Below are 14137 nucleotides of genomic sequence, written 5' to 3'. Positions count from 1 at the left end.
AAAGTCTGAAATAAGTAATTTATTATAAGAAAAAATAAAGATGTTAACAAAGGCAAAGAAATTTTTCAAGTGCAAACAAGAAACAAAGATGATTTTGAGTGATTTTTCAAAGGCATTGCTTGGTTGGAGCAGCAACAACATTGGATCTCATCAACAAATGATATAGCTAAAGCTTTAGTATACACGCATACAGCTGCAAAGCAAAGGATGACCAAATTGTTTTCACTGTTTCCCATAGGATTTTGATGCAGCATTCTCAGAGGCTCGTTTGGAATCCACGGTGGAAAATTGAGGGTCACAATAAGAATACTCACTGTCCCATTTCAATCATAAAAAGGAGTTAATAAATAATGCCTGTGTGTTAACACTTAAATTCATTCTCACAATGGATTTAATTTCCGGTTTGATATCAATCAGTTCTAATCCTAATTTAAATTTTCTCTTATTGTCTTGTCCTAATTACATTGGATAATCAAGGTTTAGTTACTATATTTTTTGTTCATTAACTGTGATCAACTTACATAGCTCTACCAAACTTGGAAAATGAAAATTAGGGATATTTTTGTTCGGTACTGAATACTTAATTAAAAAACCTAGCCAGATAAATATGAAAGGGATTTCTGCAAACAAAAGTAGGAATTTTTTCATATATGAAAATAAAACCAGAGATTTTTTCCAAGCAAGTGAAATCACAGAAAAAAATTCTGATGACAATCTAATCCTGCATTAAAAGAAATATTTAACCTTCCAGAGGATGTGCATACACACATATAAGCTGTGCGATCTCTCTAAATCAGTGTGTATCTCTTACATATGCACACCTGCTGGAAAGTTGAAATTCAGTCTATAAAAGCTGTAGCCAAATCAAAAAAATCTACTTGTAATTGGCAAGACATTTTTTTTATTATAACATGTGTAGGCAGACTATAACAATGGAACATTAGACCGCCACAGCTAATCATTGCAAAAAGTTGCCAATTATCATTCAGTAATTGGTTAAATGAGTTGTCATTATACACTCAAAGGAAAAAACACACTACTAATTATGCACACCAAGAAAAAATATACATGGATGGAAAACAGGGCATGGTCATAATACATGAATCTTGCCAATTCAACCATTGAAAGACGAAATGGACACTGGCTATTCTACGAATTTGATTTTCTTATGCTGAATGAAACATTTCATTGTTATTTGCAGCAATAAAGATTGACAGTGGAAAAGAAATACAGTCGTTCCTCAATATTTGCGGAGGTTATGTTGCAGGGAACAATGAATGCAGAAAATCTGTGGATTTCCAAAACATAAACTTCCGGTTTTTAAGCATCTCATTTCTGTGGCAGATGTAAGAGATATCCCTTGATTCTCTGCATTGTATTCTGAAAGAACATAATCTCTGTTAGCCATTTCTTCATTTGAGTTAATTTGTTAGAACACAATAAAAGGCTTCCTCTACCAAATTTTCTACATGTGAAAATGTAACATAGATGGGTCTATAACTATGTTGTGGAGATAATTCATCACTGATTTAAACTTATGAAGCTCTTGTGCTATGTTGTTCATAATGAACTTGTCTTGCACGCCTTAATCAAGATCTTCATGGGATGTCACTTGGGTTTCAAGAGCAGTTAGCCAGATTAGTCCCTCCTCTGTAAATTCCTGAATTGCTGTTAATTAATTAGCCAATTTCTTCCATTTTCACACTACCAAACCCTCCTCCCTCCACCTGCTTTGCTACATGAGAATGTGATTTATAATCTCTTTGGCTGGCTCTGTAGAAATAGATGCAGCCTTGGGCACACATTGTGGCAGAAAATTCTTCCTACATAGGTTGACTGTTCTCATCTTAACAGCTTCCATGATTCTAGCAATGAAACTAATGGTAGCAGTGAAATTCAGTTGACTTATAAATTGAGTTCTTTTAAATCCCCTTAATTTCAGACCAGTCGCTATCACCTCTACATGCTGTAAACTTTTTGAGCACATAGTTGCCAAGGAAATCCGCTTACACCTTGATTCAATAAACATCTTTTTCCCTAATCAACACAGCTTTCGATCATCTTTATCAGTAACTACCCAATTAGCTTTTTTCATACATATCAAGCAGCATCAACAAAAATGTCCAAACTGATATAATTTTCTTGGATTTCTCTAAAGCTTATGACAGAGTGCCCCACAATAAAGGTTTACTTAAACTCCAAAACCTTGGCCTATGTGTCCAACTGCTTAAATTGGTGGAAGCCTTCCTTACCAACCGCAGTCTGTCTCCTTCAAGGGCCAGAACTCCCCATTTCTCCACGTTAAGTTTGGCATGCCCCAGGGTTTGGTCCTGTCGCCATTATTATTTTTAATTTAATAAACGATCGTCCTAATTCCATCAATTGTAATATCAGACTATCTGCAGATTATTGCGCCATCTACCAAACAGTGCACAACAAATCCAACCAAGCATCTTTCCAAAACAATCTCAACATTCTTTCGGAATGGTGCTCGTCCTCGCAATTACCCCTTAATTCTTCAAAAACAGTTTTTATGAAACTTATTCACAAAAGACATTGTTTCTTCTTACTCTATCAATAATTCTCTAATCAATGAGGTTTCCTATTACAAATATTTGGGTGTAATTATTTCTGCCGACCTCTGTTGGAACCTCCATGTTGATTACGTCTTTCATAAGTGTCTCCAAAAACTTTTTTCCTTCATCGAAACCTTAAAAACTAAATCACATCAAACATCTCTGCTTTCAAACCTATATCCTTCCTGTACTCTCATATGCTTGTGTAATCTGGGACCCCCCCCCCCATACTCTCTCCAATATAGACAAACTAGAATCTATTCAAAATAAATCAGTCCGCTTCATTTTAAACTGTTGGTCATCCTCTGTCTCCGTTACTGAACTCAAGTGACAACTCAATATAAAGCCGCTTTCCACCTGTAGACATATCTCTTAATTAACTTTCCTTTTCAAAATCCTTCATGGCCATTTTCATATAGACACTTCCAATTTTTTAACTCCAGCTTCATATTTTTCCAATAGAATTAACCATTTCCATAAATTGAAACCCATCTTTGCATCCACTGATCTTTTCAAATTTAGTTTCTTTCCTCGAACAATAACCAGTTGGAACAACCTCCCACCAAACATTGATTGTACAACAGTTTCCGATTTCTTTTGTAACATCAACCGGCCAAGACCTTGGCCAAGCAATATTGAATAAATAGTAAATAAATAAAAACATTCAGAGGAGGTATTCAAAACATTTAATTAACACGTACAATTTATATATTGTTCAGATAAGAGAATTAGCACTGCAACAGTGTTTTCCAAAAAACCAAGAAAGAGACCGCAAATACGAAAACTGAATATGAAATCCGTAAATACCAAGAGCTGACTGTAGATGCAACAGAATTTTTTCCAGAAGAGAGACATTTTTTTTCATTTTCAGTAAAAATTAAAGGGATTTATTGACTTTCCAAAAGTCTGGGTGATAGAGTTCAAATCTGAAAGCCTCCCAGAAAACCAAATATAGTTAGCAGCTATGATCTATGAATAAAACACATACCAGGATCTGAACAATAAGTGTGTAGCAATGGAACTTTGCACTGTGGTGACCAGAGCCGAACAGTACCATCAGCAGAGCAGGAAAGAAGCTGTAACTTAGAACTATGAATGGACAGGCCCCAAACTGCATCAGTGTGACCTTTTAATGTAGCTGTCAAAACATTTGGCTCTGAAAATATAGTAGGTACATTTTTAAATGTGTAAGAGAATCATTTTTAAAGATGTAGACATACCAACATTGCCTTAAAGCTTGTCAGTAGTGATGAATGTGTTCAGCTTTGCCATGGGGGGGGGGGGGGTGACCACAGAGGACAACATAATCATAGTACAATAAAAAAAATATTCACTCAATTTAATTTTTTTTAATTTTAATTCAAAGTTCATTAAATACGGCACCTCAGTGGCACTGAAACCTAGAGGGCTCAGGCCACATGCCCCCCAAAGCAACGTTCTGATGTCACCGAGTCCTTTGATAATTCACGAATATTCAATGCAATCCCAACCTGCATATGCCCTTGTGGGGTGTATATACGGACATCTAGCAACCCCTGCAACCCCACCATCCGTTCCAACACAAGTTTCGGGAGGTCGGCCATGCACTATGCAAATAAAGCCCGGTCCAGACCCATCGTGCTGAACCATTCAAAAACCTGTTTTTAGCCCACAGCGTGGGACGGTTTTGACGGAAAACAGGTTTTTGCATGTTTGGGCATCGAGTAGAGCGCAGGGTTTAGACACTGCTTTAGAGATTGTGCATGGAATGCACAGACAAAACTGATCGACTCAGAGTTTGTCTTCTCTCAAACTCTCTCACATGTGTATACAAATTCATCATTACAGTAAAGATTAATAAAATTCTATAAAATTAATAATAAAAATAAGTAAAACACCACAAGAAACTCAAAGACCCGATTTTTTTAAACTGATTTCCGTGGTATTGAGAGTGTCTCCCGTTGCTCCATAGTTCATTGCATCCATCCATAGAAACTACGGACAATCCGTAGCAGTTGGCAACTCTGAATAAGTAAAAAATGTGGTAAAAATCAGACGCGCAATATAACTTTCCTGCAATTTTAAATCAATAAAATTACAGCTAATTATGACTGAATTGAAAATTTGATACAGTGAAGTAAGTCACTGTTAAAACTGAGTCCACAGAAAGTTTGTTTATGATAAAATCTGAGTCCTTTCTGCGTAAAGTGGGAAGAGCTCGAAGAAAAAAAAATTTATCAGTCACGGGTACCACTGCTCAAACTGATATTAGTATAGTATAACACATCTCTATTATATCTAAAGATGTGTTTTTAATCCTTAATAAGTGTAAGTTACCAGTTTAGCTAGGTTCTTATCTTTCACTGTTAAATGTTCTACTCGTACTTGCTGTAAGCATTCCGGTAATTATAAAGCAAAGTGATGTTCTAAAGCTTAAACATTGTGGAATGTACCAGATTAGAAATCAAATACATATTTTCAAAAATTATAGCACCAAATCTCATTATCATAAGGTTATCTCATGCATGTGAGGCTCTCAGGCCATGCATATTATCCTGGCACTGAATTGGTGCAAGAAAAGGATCTAGAAGTGCAGTTGGCAGTTCCATATAATCAACTTTGCAATTTCTGTAGTCCCCCACGCTCTCTTATTGATTTTACCACCCATTGATGTAAGTCATAAAATACATTGTTCAAGAGAGAGTATTACACGACTTCTAGAGCATCAAGATTCTTGAAGCAAGTCTTTAATGCTATGATTAATTTTACAATTATAACAGTTTGCCAAAAACACTTAGGGGGAAAAAGTATTCAGTTGCCAAAAAGTTTTAACAGTCCCACAGGACACTTAAATTTTGTGCTTTCTTTACTGAAATTTTGGACACTGCAGGTCACTGTGATAAAATAATATCAGACATTGCATTTTCATCATTCAAATGACATAAGGTAGATTTGCTTCTCTTAAGATATGTAGATCAACAAAAGGAATATAAGAAAAAAAATTTGAGAAAAAAGGTTTTATAAGAAATATTTCAAGTGCAGACAATATTAGAAACTACCCTATGTACTTACTGACCAAAAATTTAAAGACACAAATGAGGGAGAGGAGGATAACAGAGGACAATTTTAACTCCTGCACATATAACTATTTTTCAAAAGTACTTGTGCAAACATGTTAATTTTTAATTCTTTAGGCAATCTAATCTCCTATTATGACAAAGAAATTAATTTTTATCAGATCTGACTAAAAGTTATCTTACCAAAGGAATCATAAGGATCACTATTTGAACTAGGAACATTCCAGCATCTAATGGTGGTATCCATTCCACCACTGAAGCATTGGTCACCAGCTGAACTGAGAGCTAAACATAGCACTGGACCTCTTCGCAAACAAAATAATAATAACAACAATAATAGTTTTTCTCCACAAATATTTAACTCTAAATGTACAAGATGCATAGGTAACAGGGCATATGGTACTTTACTGACAAACCATTATTCCTAGAGGCATACTTTCAATTCGAAAAAGTATCCAAATAATGTGTAGTACTAAGATATGCCATTTATGTCGCAAGAGTTATTAAAATAAAAATGATAACTTTTTATATGGAGAGACTGTGCTCAAAAATCTAATTACAAAGTTGTTGCCCTGTCTCTTTTGATGCCAACAAAAAATGTTTTATGTTTCTAAGTGCAATAGTCACCGAGATATTCAAATTCGAAAAACGGAAGAAAGTTTGAAAAAAAAAAACCAAATGCGGAAAAACAATTTTACCCGCATTTAACACTATTTTTTTTCTCAAATTCCCTCCGTTTTTCGAATTAGAATATCTCAGTGAATAAAAACATGAAATTTTTTTTGTTGGCATCAGGAGAGACTGGGCATTAACTTTCTAATTGGGTTTTGGGGCACACAAGGACTGTATAAAAAGTCATTTTTATTTTAATAACTATATAACCCCTTGAAATATGAATGACATAGCTGAGTACTACACATTATTTGGACACTTTTTCTAACTGGAGGTATGCCTCTAAGATCAACAGTTCACCAGTAAAATACCATGTTAACATACTGTTACCTATGCACCAAGTATATATATCATTTTTTTCATAATCACCATACAAACAAAAAGATTCCTTTTTAGAAAGTTCACATATTATATACCCCCAGTGACCAAAAAATTAGGAACACCCTGCTATTCACCACTAATATCATGTGGGACCTCCTCTGGCTTTGACATGACAGCAAATATTCTTCTAGGCATGGACTCTGCAAGTTGTGCAAGTTGCTGAAACTGTTGAGGAGGAACATTAGCCCATGAAATTGAAATGGCAGTTCTTAATTCCCTCAGATTAGAAGCTGGTGTTTTTGAGCTTTTAACAGATCTTTCAACCTCGTCACACAAATGCTCAATTGGATTGAGATCGGGTGACTGATGAAACCATTGAAGCAATTGAAACTCTGAATCATGTTCCTCACCAATCTGACATAACTCCAGCCCCATGAGAGGGTGCATTGTCCTGCTAAAAATAGCCATCATCATCAGGATAAATTATGGCCTAAAAAGGGTGCACATGATTAGCAACGATGTGGAGGCAGGCACTGGCATTGACGGATGTTTCCAATGGAAATAAAAGACCAAGAGTATATCAGGAAAATGCTCCCCAGATTGCGATTCCACCACCACCTGTTTGAACAGTTGTCATGTGGTGTGCTGCTTGCGCAACACATGAATCCTATCATAAATGTCATGGAGAAGAAATCTTGACTCATCAGACCAGACAACCTTCCTTTATTCATCAAGTGTCCAATTTCAGCATTCTCTAGCCCACAAAAGCTGTTTTCTTTGTTAAAGGGACTCTTGTTGGCTATTAAAACAAATTCATTTTAAGATTTGTCTTGTAAAGCATACAGATATGCTTGGCAATGATCCTGGGTTGTATTGCACTGCAATTGGTTGCGTTGTAGCCAGGGTTGGGGTTGATTAAAAAATCAGTGATTTAAATCAAATCAATATTTGTAAAAAAATCATTGATTTAAATCAAATCAATATTTGTAAAAAAATCATTGATTTAAATCAAATCAATATTTGTAAAAAAATCATGGATTTAAATCATCTTTCGATTTTTTTTGAAAGAAAAGAGTGTTGTTAAAAACATTCTAACTGCATTTTGATTTTTTTCAATATTCATCTTTTCGTATTTTATGTCATCTGCAATTTATGGTTTTTATTATAATAAATTGAAATTAATTTTTAAAGTATAAACATTGAAATTCTATCATTTTTGTAAATTAAATTGCTTTATTTTGTGTATATATAAAGTATACTATTATTTTGTATAAAATAATATAGAAATTATTAGTTGAAATACCTTCCATTATATATAATAAAGTATTACTTTTTTTTATAAAATTATATTTATTATCTTATAATAAATATAATTTGTAAAATATACTTATAAAACTTATCAATATAATATATAAAATATGTAATGTCTTAAATAAAATATACATAGTAAAAATTATAAAGTATAATTTGTATATTTTTCTATTTTTCATAGTATAAAAGTTAAAATCTGGATTTCTTTCTTAGGAAAAGTTGCAATAAAAATTAATTTCACTTCTTCTGTTTTCATGGCACAAGGTCACCTTTTCCCATCATTACTTATAAAAGTTCTTATCTCTGTCTGTTGAGAGTTTTTCTAAGAATCCAGGAGTCAGTTATAGGACATGAGAACAATGACTAGGCCTTAGTCATAGGTAGTCACATTAACCACTAGGCGCTTGGTCAGGAGGAAAAACGTGCATTTATCCTGATTACTTTGTGAATAGCCTTCTCTGTAAACTGGTTTTTAGTCCCATCCACCCAAGTCTAATCCCTCAAGTATTGAGTGGGAGATATGTAGAACTTTTGGGGGTCTGTTATGTCCACATTTTATACGTGTTTACTCATTATTAATTCATGAAGTTGTTCATTATAATAAATAATTCTCTGAATTACGTTACTTAATTTAGTAACAATATTTCAGAGATAGCATTATCGTTTAAAATGTTATCTAATTACACATACCGATAAGAAAAATTATCACATTGATATACATATATACCTCATTATAAAAATACTCGGTGCTACGATAAACCTCTTTACAATATTTTTTCTCAAATCTTGCTCGGGAATGCCTTTATTCTAATGTTAAACTCATCTCAATATAAGGATATTATTGTACTGGTAAATCTCTCTATCGTGATATATTTTCAAGAGATTCTGAAATTACTAGTATATTTTCTTTTATTTCTCCTTCAAAATTGATGTCAACATATTTTTAAACTAGTCTCCAGATTTTTTTTCCTTCTTAATTCGTTTAATAGCATCAATATTTTGTATCACATAATTTTTATCACTTGATAGTGTTAATGTTGTCGGAATTGCTACTTTCTGTGCAGTACACAGAAGTGTAATGCAGTAAACACCCTTACACACACACAGTACACTCTGCAAACTAAGTACAGTACAAAAAGTCAAAATAAATTTTATTGATCAAAAAATAAATATTTTTAATCCTCGAGTGCATTTTTTGGTCAACACCAATATAAAAGAGATGTCAACAGTGTAAAGTTGGTGGCATTTCCTTTTTATGTTGTGTGAAACAAATAAATTTTCTAATTAATGATGTAAATAAAAGGCTACTTGTTCTTGATTATCTTAATATGAAGACGATAAATAAATATGTAAAAATATGAGAATTTGATAACATTTTTGCCAGTTGTTTTGAAAATTAATTAAGCATTGTACGGTTTAAATGTAATAACTTAGAAAATTTCCCTGTGCGAGTTCATGTGCGTGCATAACCTACCTCTTTCTCAGCCATTTGACGAAAATAAAAAGGATCTGGATGAATTTAAAATAATATATAGCTTACAAAAATTATTTTGTGTGAGTTTTCCCTAAACACGAAAATATAATAATAATAATACCAAAGCACGTGCTACAGCATTCGTTGGTAGTGATGATTATCAGCAGCAGAGAAAATTATCTGATTGGTCCATCCCTTCATTAACTAATACATGCTAGTCTTGGCCCAGGCACTTTTTCATAAAATTGATAACAACAAGACAACGTGGTGAGAAAAATCAAGTTTTTAACAATGGTCGTTGAGAATTTGCATTAAGTGAGTGATGTCACTAACGACTTCGTTGTATAACTGGTACAGTGTAATAGACCCCCCCCCCCCCAGGAGTATTCAGATAATTTCATAGCAGAGTGCTTTTCAGATTTTTTCTTGTGTTTGTAGAGTCCTCATTTTTGCAGAGAGAATTTTCTGTTAGTAAAATTTTATTAATTTTTAAAACAGCTTTCTATTCTTATTCTTGGATATATGCTAAACAATGACCAGCTGTGGAAGAAAACAAGATCCTATTTGGGAGTATTTTGAGGAATTGCCTAAAGTATTGAATAGAGCAGGTGTTAGAGCTAAATGCAAGTTATGCCAAAGTGAAATGCAGGGCATTGTTGTGAGATTAAAAAAACATTATTAAAATAAATGCATGCAAAGGTTCAAAGTTGATCAGAGTAATAGTGTTGTGGAAAAGCCAAATGAATCATTGCAGCCAAGTTCATCAGAAAATTCTGTGAGGGAAACAGTCTTCTGTAACAGCAGAGAAAAGTGTGGCATTATCTGCATCTGCACCAAAAAGACTAAAATTAGATAGCTTCATTGTTACTACATCTAATCAAAAAAATTCAATGCTTGATGAAAAAGCTGCAAGATTCATATTTGCAATTAATACTTTTTTTAGATTAGTAGAGAATGAAGAGTTCAAAAAATTTTGTAATTCCCTTCGCCCTGGGTACAAGCCTCCTGATCGTAAAGACATTGGTGATAAATGGTTGTCTAAAATATATGAGGATGAAAGTCAAAAACGTGTTAGCGAATTGCAGAACAATAATGTGTGTGGCAATGGACGGTTGGTCAAATATACGAAATGAACCGATTGTTTGTGTAAGTGTGATTAAACAAGGTGGTAAAGTATTTCTTACCAATACCATTGACACATCAGGCTTTTCTCATACTGGTGATTACTTAATAGATATAGCTGAAAGGTCAATAAAATTGGTTGAAGAAAAATACAAATGTAAAGTTTCAAGCTTTGTAACAGATAATGATGGAAATATGGCTTCAACATGGAACAAGCTCAAAGAGAGAGGTTTCAAGGGTCTTGCATATGGCTACACTGCACATGTGTAAAATCTCCTTGCCAAAGATGCAGTAAAAACTGATGCAACTAAACATGTAACATCCATCATAAAGTATTTCAGAAATCAACACCTTCCAAAAGCTTGGCACCATGCAAATGGAAGAAGTGCTTTAGTACTTCCGGATGAAGTGCGATGGAACACTTTCCGTGATTCTCATAGAAAACTCATCCATATTAGCCAAACTTTGTGAAGAACACAGAGATGAAATTGATAGTGATATACGTAATAAAATACTGAACTTTGCAATTAAAAGAAATGTTGAGTATATGATCAATATTCTTAAATAAATTGCGATTGCTATTGATTTTGTTCAATGGAATGACTGCTCTCTTGCTGAAAATATTTTGGCTTGAAAGAAATTTAAAAATCAACTCGAAAACACCAACAATGAAAAAATTATGTTAGCTTTCAAAACTAGCTATGGACAGTGACAGAGAGAGATGCATATTATGCTTTTTTTAAGCCCATCCATGTTGATTGAAAAAATTACCCTTACTTTGGAAGAAAAATATTGTAGTCTAGAATATATTAGACAGTGTTGTGGTTCAAAATGTGTTGCAACTACCCTGAAATTTTTAGGAAAACTGGAGCCTTTTCCGAATTTGTATTTTAATTCCAGTGTGATAAAAGCAATGTCTAATTATGATTGGTGGAACATGTTATATAGCACCTTCTGAAGAACTGAGATTTATCGAAATGCTAACTACAGCGGTAGCACCTACTGCATGTGTTGTTATAACAGTACTATTATTATAGTAGTATAAAATAATTTATAAATTTTCATATAGTCGATCTAAATAGTGGATAAGATTTTTAAGCTTAAGAAATATAAAAATTAACACTATAGATCATAGATTTAATCTATATAGACTAATAATATAACAGGACTGATATTTAATAAAGAAATAATCTTTAATAAATAAATAATACTATAAATAAGTGTTATGTAATAATTATAAAAAAATAAGCATAATTAAACTTATGAATACAAATGAATTTTCAAAAAAATCTGATTTAAATTTTAAAAAAAATCAAATATATATAAATCTGATTTTTTTTCAAAAAAATACCCAACCTTGGTTGTAGCCCTTCTGTTGCTGCACACAATATGTGAGTCATTGGGCACCTCTTTTGTTCACAAGCGATTTCCGCCTACTATTCCTCTTTTGGCTCAGCTGCCATTCTTTGAATACTCGAGATACTGTTGTATGAGAAAAGCCAAGAAGGTTAGCGGCTTCTGAGATATTGGAACCGCCCTTTCTGGAGCTCCACAATCATGCCACATTCAAAGTCACTCAAATCTCGTTTTCTCTTATGAACAGGCACATTGCAACGATAACTGGTGCTTCTGACCAGGAGAAAGCTTTTTAATCAGCAAATCTGGTTTATTACGTCAGCGTACATGCTACACAAACGAGTGAGGGGTGTTCCTAATTTTTTGGCCATTCAGTGCATATTTGCAGTGATACTGAGGAGATTATTATTATTTGTAAAAAGCATGTTTTGGCCAGATGAGCCAATTTGGCCTGCACAACTGAGTAGTTTTTCTTTGTTACAGAAACGTGGCTAAGGCATTACCGTCAGTTTGCTCTCAATTTCTCATTGTATGCTTTTCCTTAACACTTGCGATGGCCTATTTAATTAAGTAATGAAATGTTTAATACGTTCGTGAGGTGCTCATCTGTTTTTCCATACCATCTGCCCCTCTGATATTGGTGACCCTTTATCCTATGACATTGCTACCTTCACGATAGCTTGATACTGCATGGACTACAATATTCATTCCTGACTGTTGTTGCTGGAGTATCCCCAATGCTGATTCTTCATGCCTGAACATTTGCTGGTTGACTGACTCGTCACTGGGGATTTTCAACGAGCATCAAGTATACTGTTTAAGGGAAGAGTTGCATTTTTTTGTTGGTCGCAGGCTAAATTTATTTCTCTTGGCATGGCGAAAATATCTCAGCTTTTGAATATTTTGAGTAACAAACATTATTTTCTGGGTTTTTCAGCTTCAGATAATGAATCTTTTAGTTTACATGAATGAGAGTGCTAACATAACACAGCCGCATTGTTGCCTGAATTTTCATGCCAACCATAATCAGAATCACTGTCACTTGAGCCCAACTGATTTATGTACACATTTTGGAATCACTTTCCAGATATACCTCTATTTCTTTTTCACAAAGGTTTTCAGTTATTTCATGCAGAATGAAAGATTACACTAATAGAAAATACTTTTAAAAAAGTCTAGAGTTGAATGTTTTAAGTAGTGCACTTTTAGCATCAAACTAAACAATCTAGACATTCTAGGAGCTTAACTTTTTCATCTGTGTATGAGACAACAGTAATGGAGGGTTACTGCTTAATGTAGAATAAAATATTTTTCCGTTTTTCATCTTGCTTTAAATTCTGTCATCTATACACAGGGCGCATAGCAAACAGGGGGTATGGCATTTTACCGGCGAGCCATTGATCCTAGAAGTATACTTATAACTAGGAAAAGTTTCCAAATAATGTATAATACTCAGATATATGATTCATATGTCAAGGGGTTGTATATTTATTAAAATAAAAAATTAACTTCTTATACAGTCCCTGTGTGCCCGAAACCCAATTAGAAAGTTGTCACCCTATCTCTCTTGATGCCAACAAAAAAATTCATGTTTTCAAGTGCAATATTCACTGAGATATTCGAATTCGAAAAATGGAGGAAATTTGAGGAAAAACAGCGTTAAATGACGGTAAAATAGTTTTTCCACACATTTAAAGCTGTTTTTCCCCCCTTTCCTGTTTTTTTGAATATCTCAGTGAACATTGCACTTGAAAACATGAATTTTTTTGTTGGCATCAAGAGAGATAGGGTAAACTTTCTAATTGGGTTTTGGGGCAAACAGGGACTGTCTAAAAAGTTATTTTTATTTTAATAACCAAACAACCCCTTGCAACATGAATGACATATCTGAGTACTACAAGTTATTTGGAAACTTTTTCTAATGGGAAGTATGCCTATAGTATCAATGGTTCGCCAGTAAAATTTCATATCCTGTTTGCTATGCACCCTGTATATATTATACAGCTTGTCTCAAAAGTTTAGACAGTATAGATTTTTAACATGCAATGAGTAGCTTACAATTTTGATTTCATTTTTTTTACTTGTGATCAGAATGCAAAAACCTACTTTAAATTAAACTTTGGTAAGTGTCAAGGAAAATAAGTTCTGGATTTTTTAAACCCAAAATTTGGAAAAATAGCTGTCTCAACAGTTTAGAAAAATTTCTGATTATATGCAAATTTAAAAGTGCGTCTATATGGTGTATCAGA

The 14137-nt window shown here is 33.6% G+C and overlaps 1 protein-coding gene across 1 annotated transcript in view; it reads right to left on the bottom strand.

Moving 5' to 3' along the window:
• Positions 1-14137, bottom strand: part of Cka (Connector of kinase to AP-1) — a 64222-nt gene that overhangs the window by 13067 nt on the left and 37018 nt on the right. The window contains exons 13-14 of the mRNA XM_089238878.1: positions 5816-5937; positions 3565-3732 (exon numbers count right to left, since the gene is read on the bottom strand). Of these exons, the coding sequence (XP_089095004.1) occupies positions 3565-3732; positions 5816-5937 (290 nt within the window). The remainder of the gene's footprint in view (positions 1-3564; positions 3733-5815; positions 5938-14137) is intronic.

This window comes from Pholcus phalangioides, unplaced genomic scaffold (genome assembly GCF_987345545.1).
Source record: "Pholcus phalangioides strain wild (caught in Gottingen) unplaced genomic scaffold, Ppha-v1.0 ptg000011l_1, whole genome shotgun sequence".
Taxonomy (NCBI): domain Eukaryota; kingdom Metazoa; phylum Arthropoda; class Arachnida; order Araneae; family Pholcidae; genus Pholcus; species Pholcus phalangioides.
Note: the sequence above shows the minus strand (reverse complement) of the source record. Positions and strands in the feature narration are given on the sequence as shown.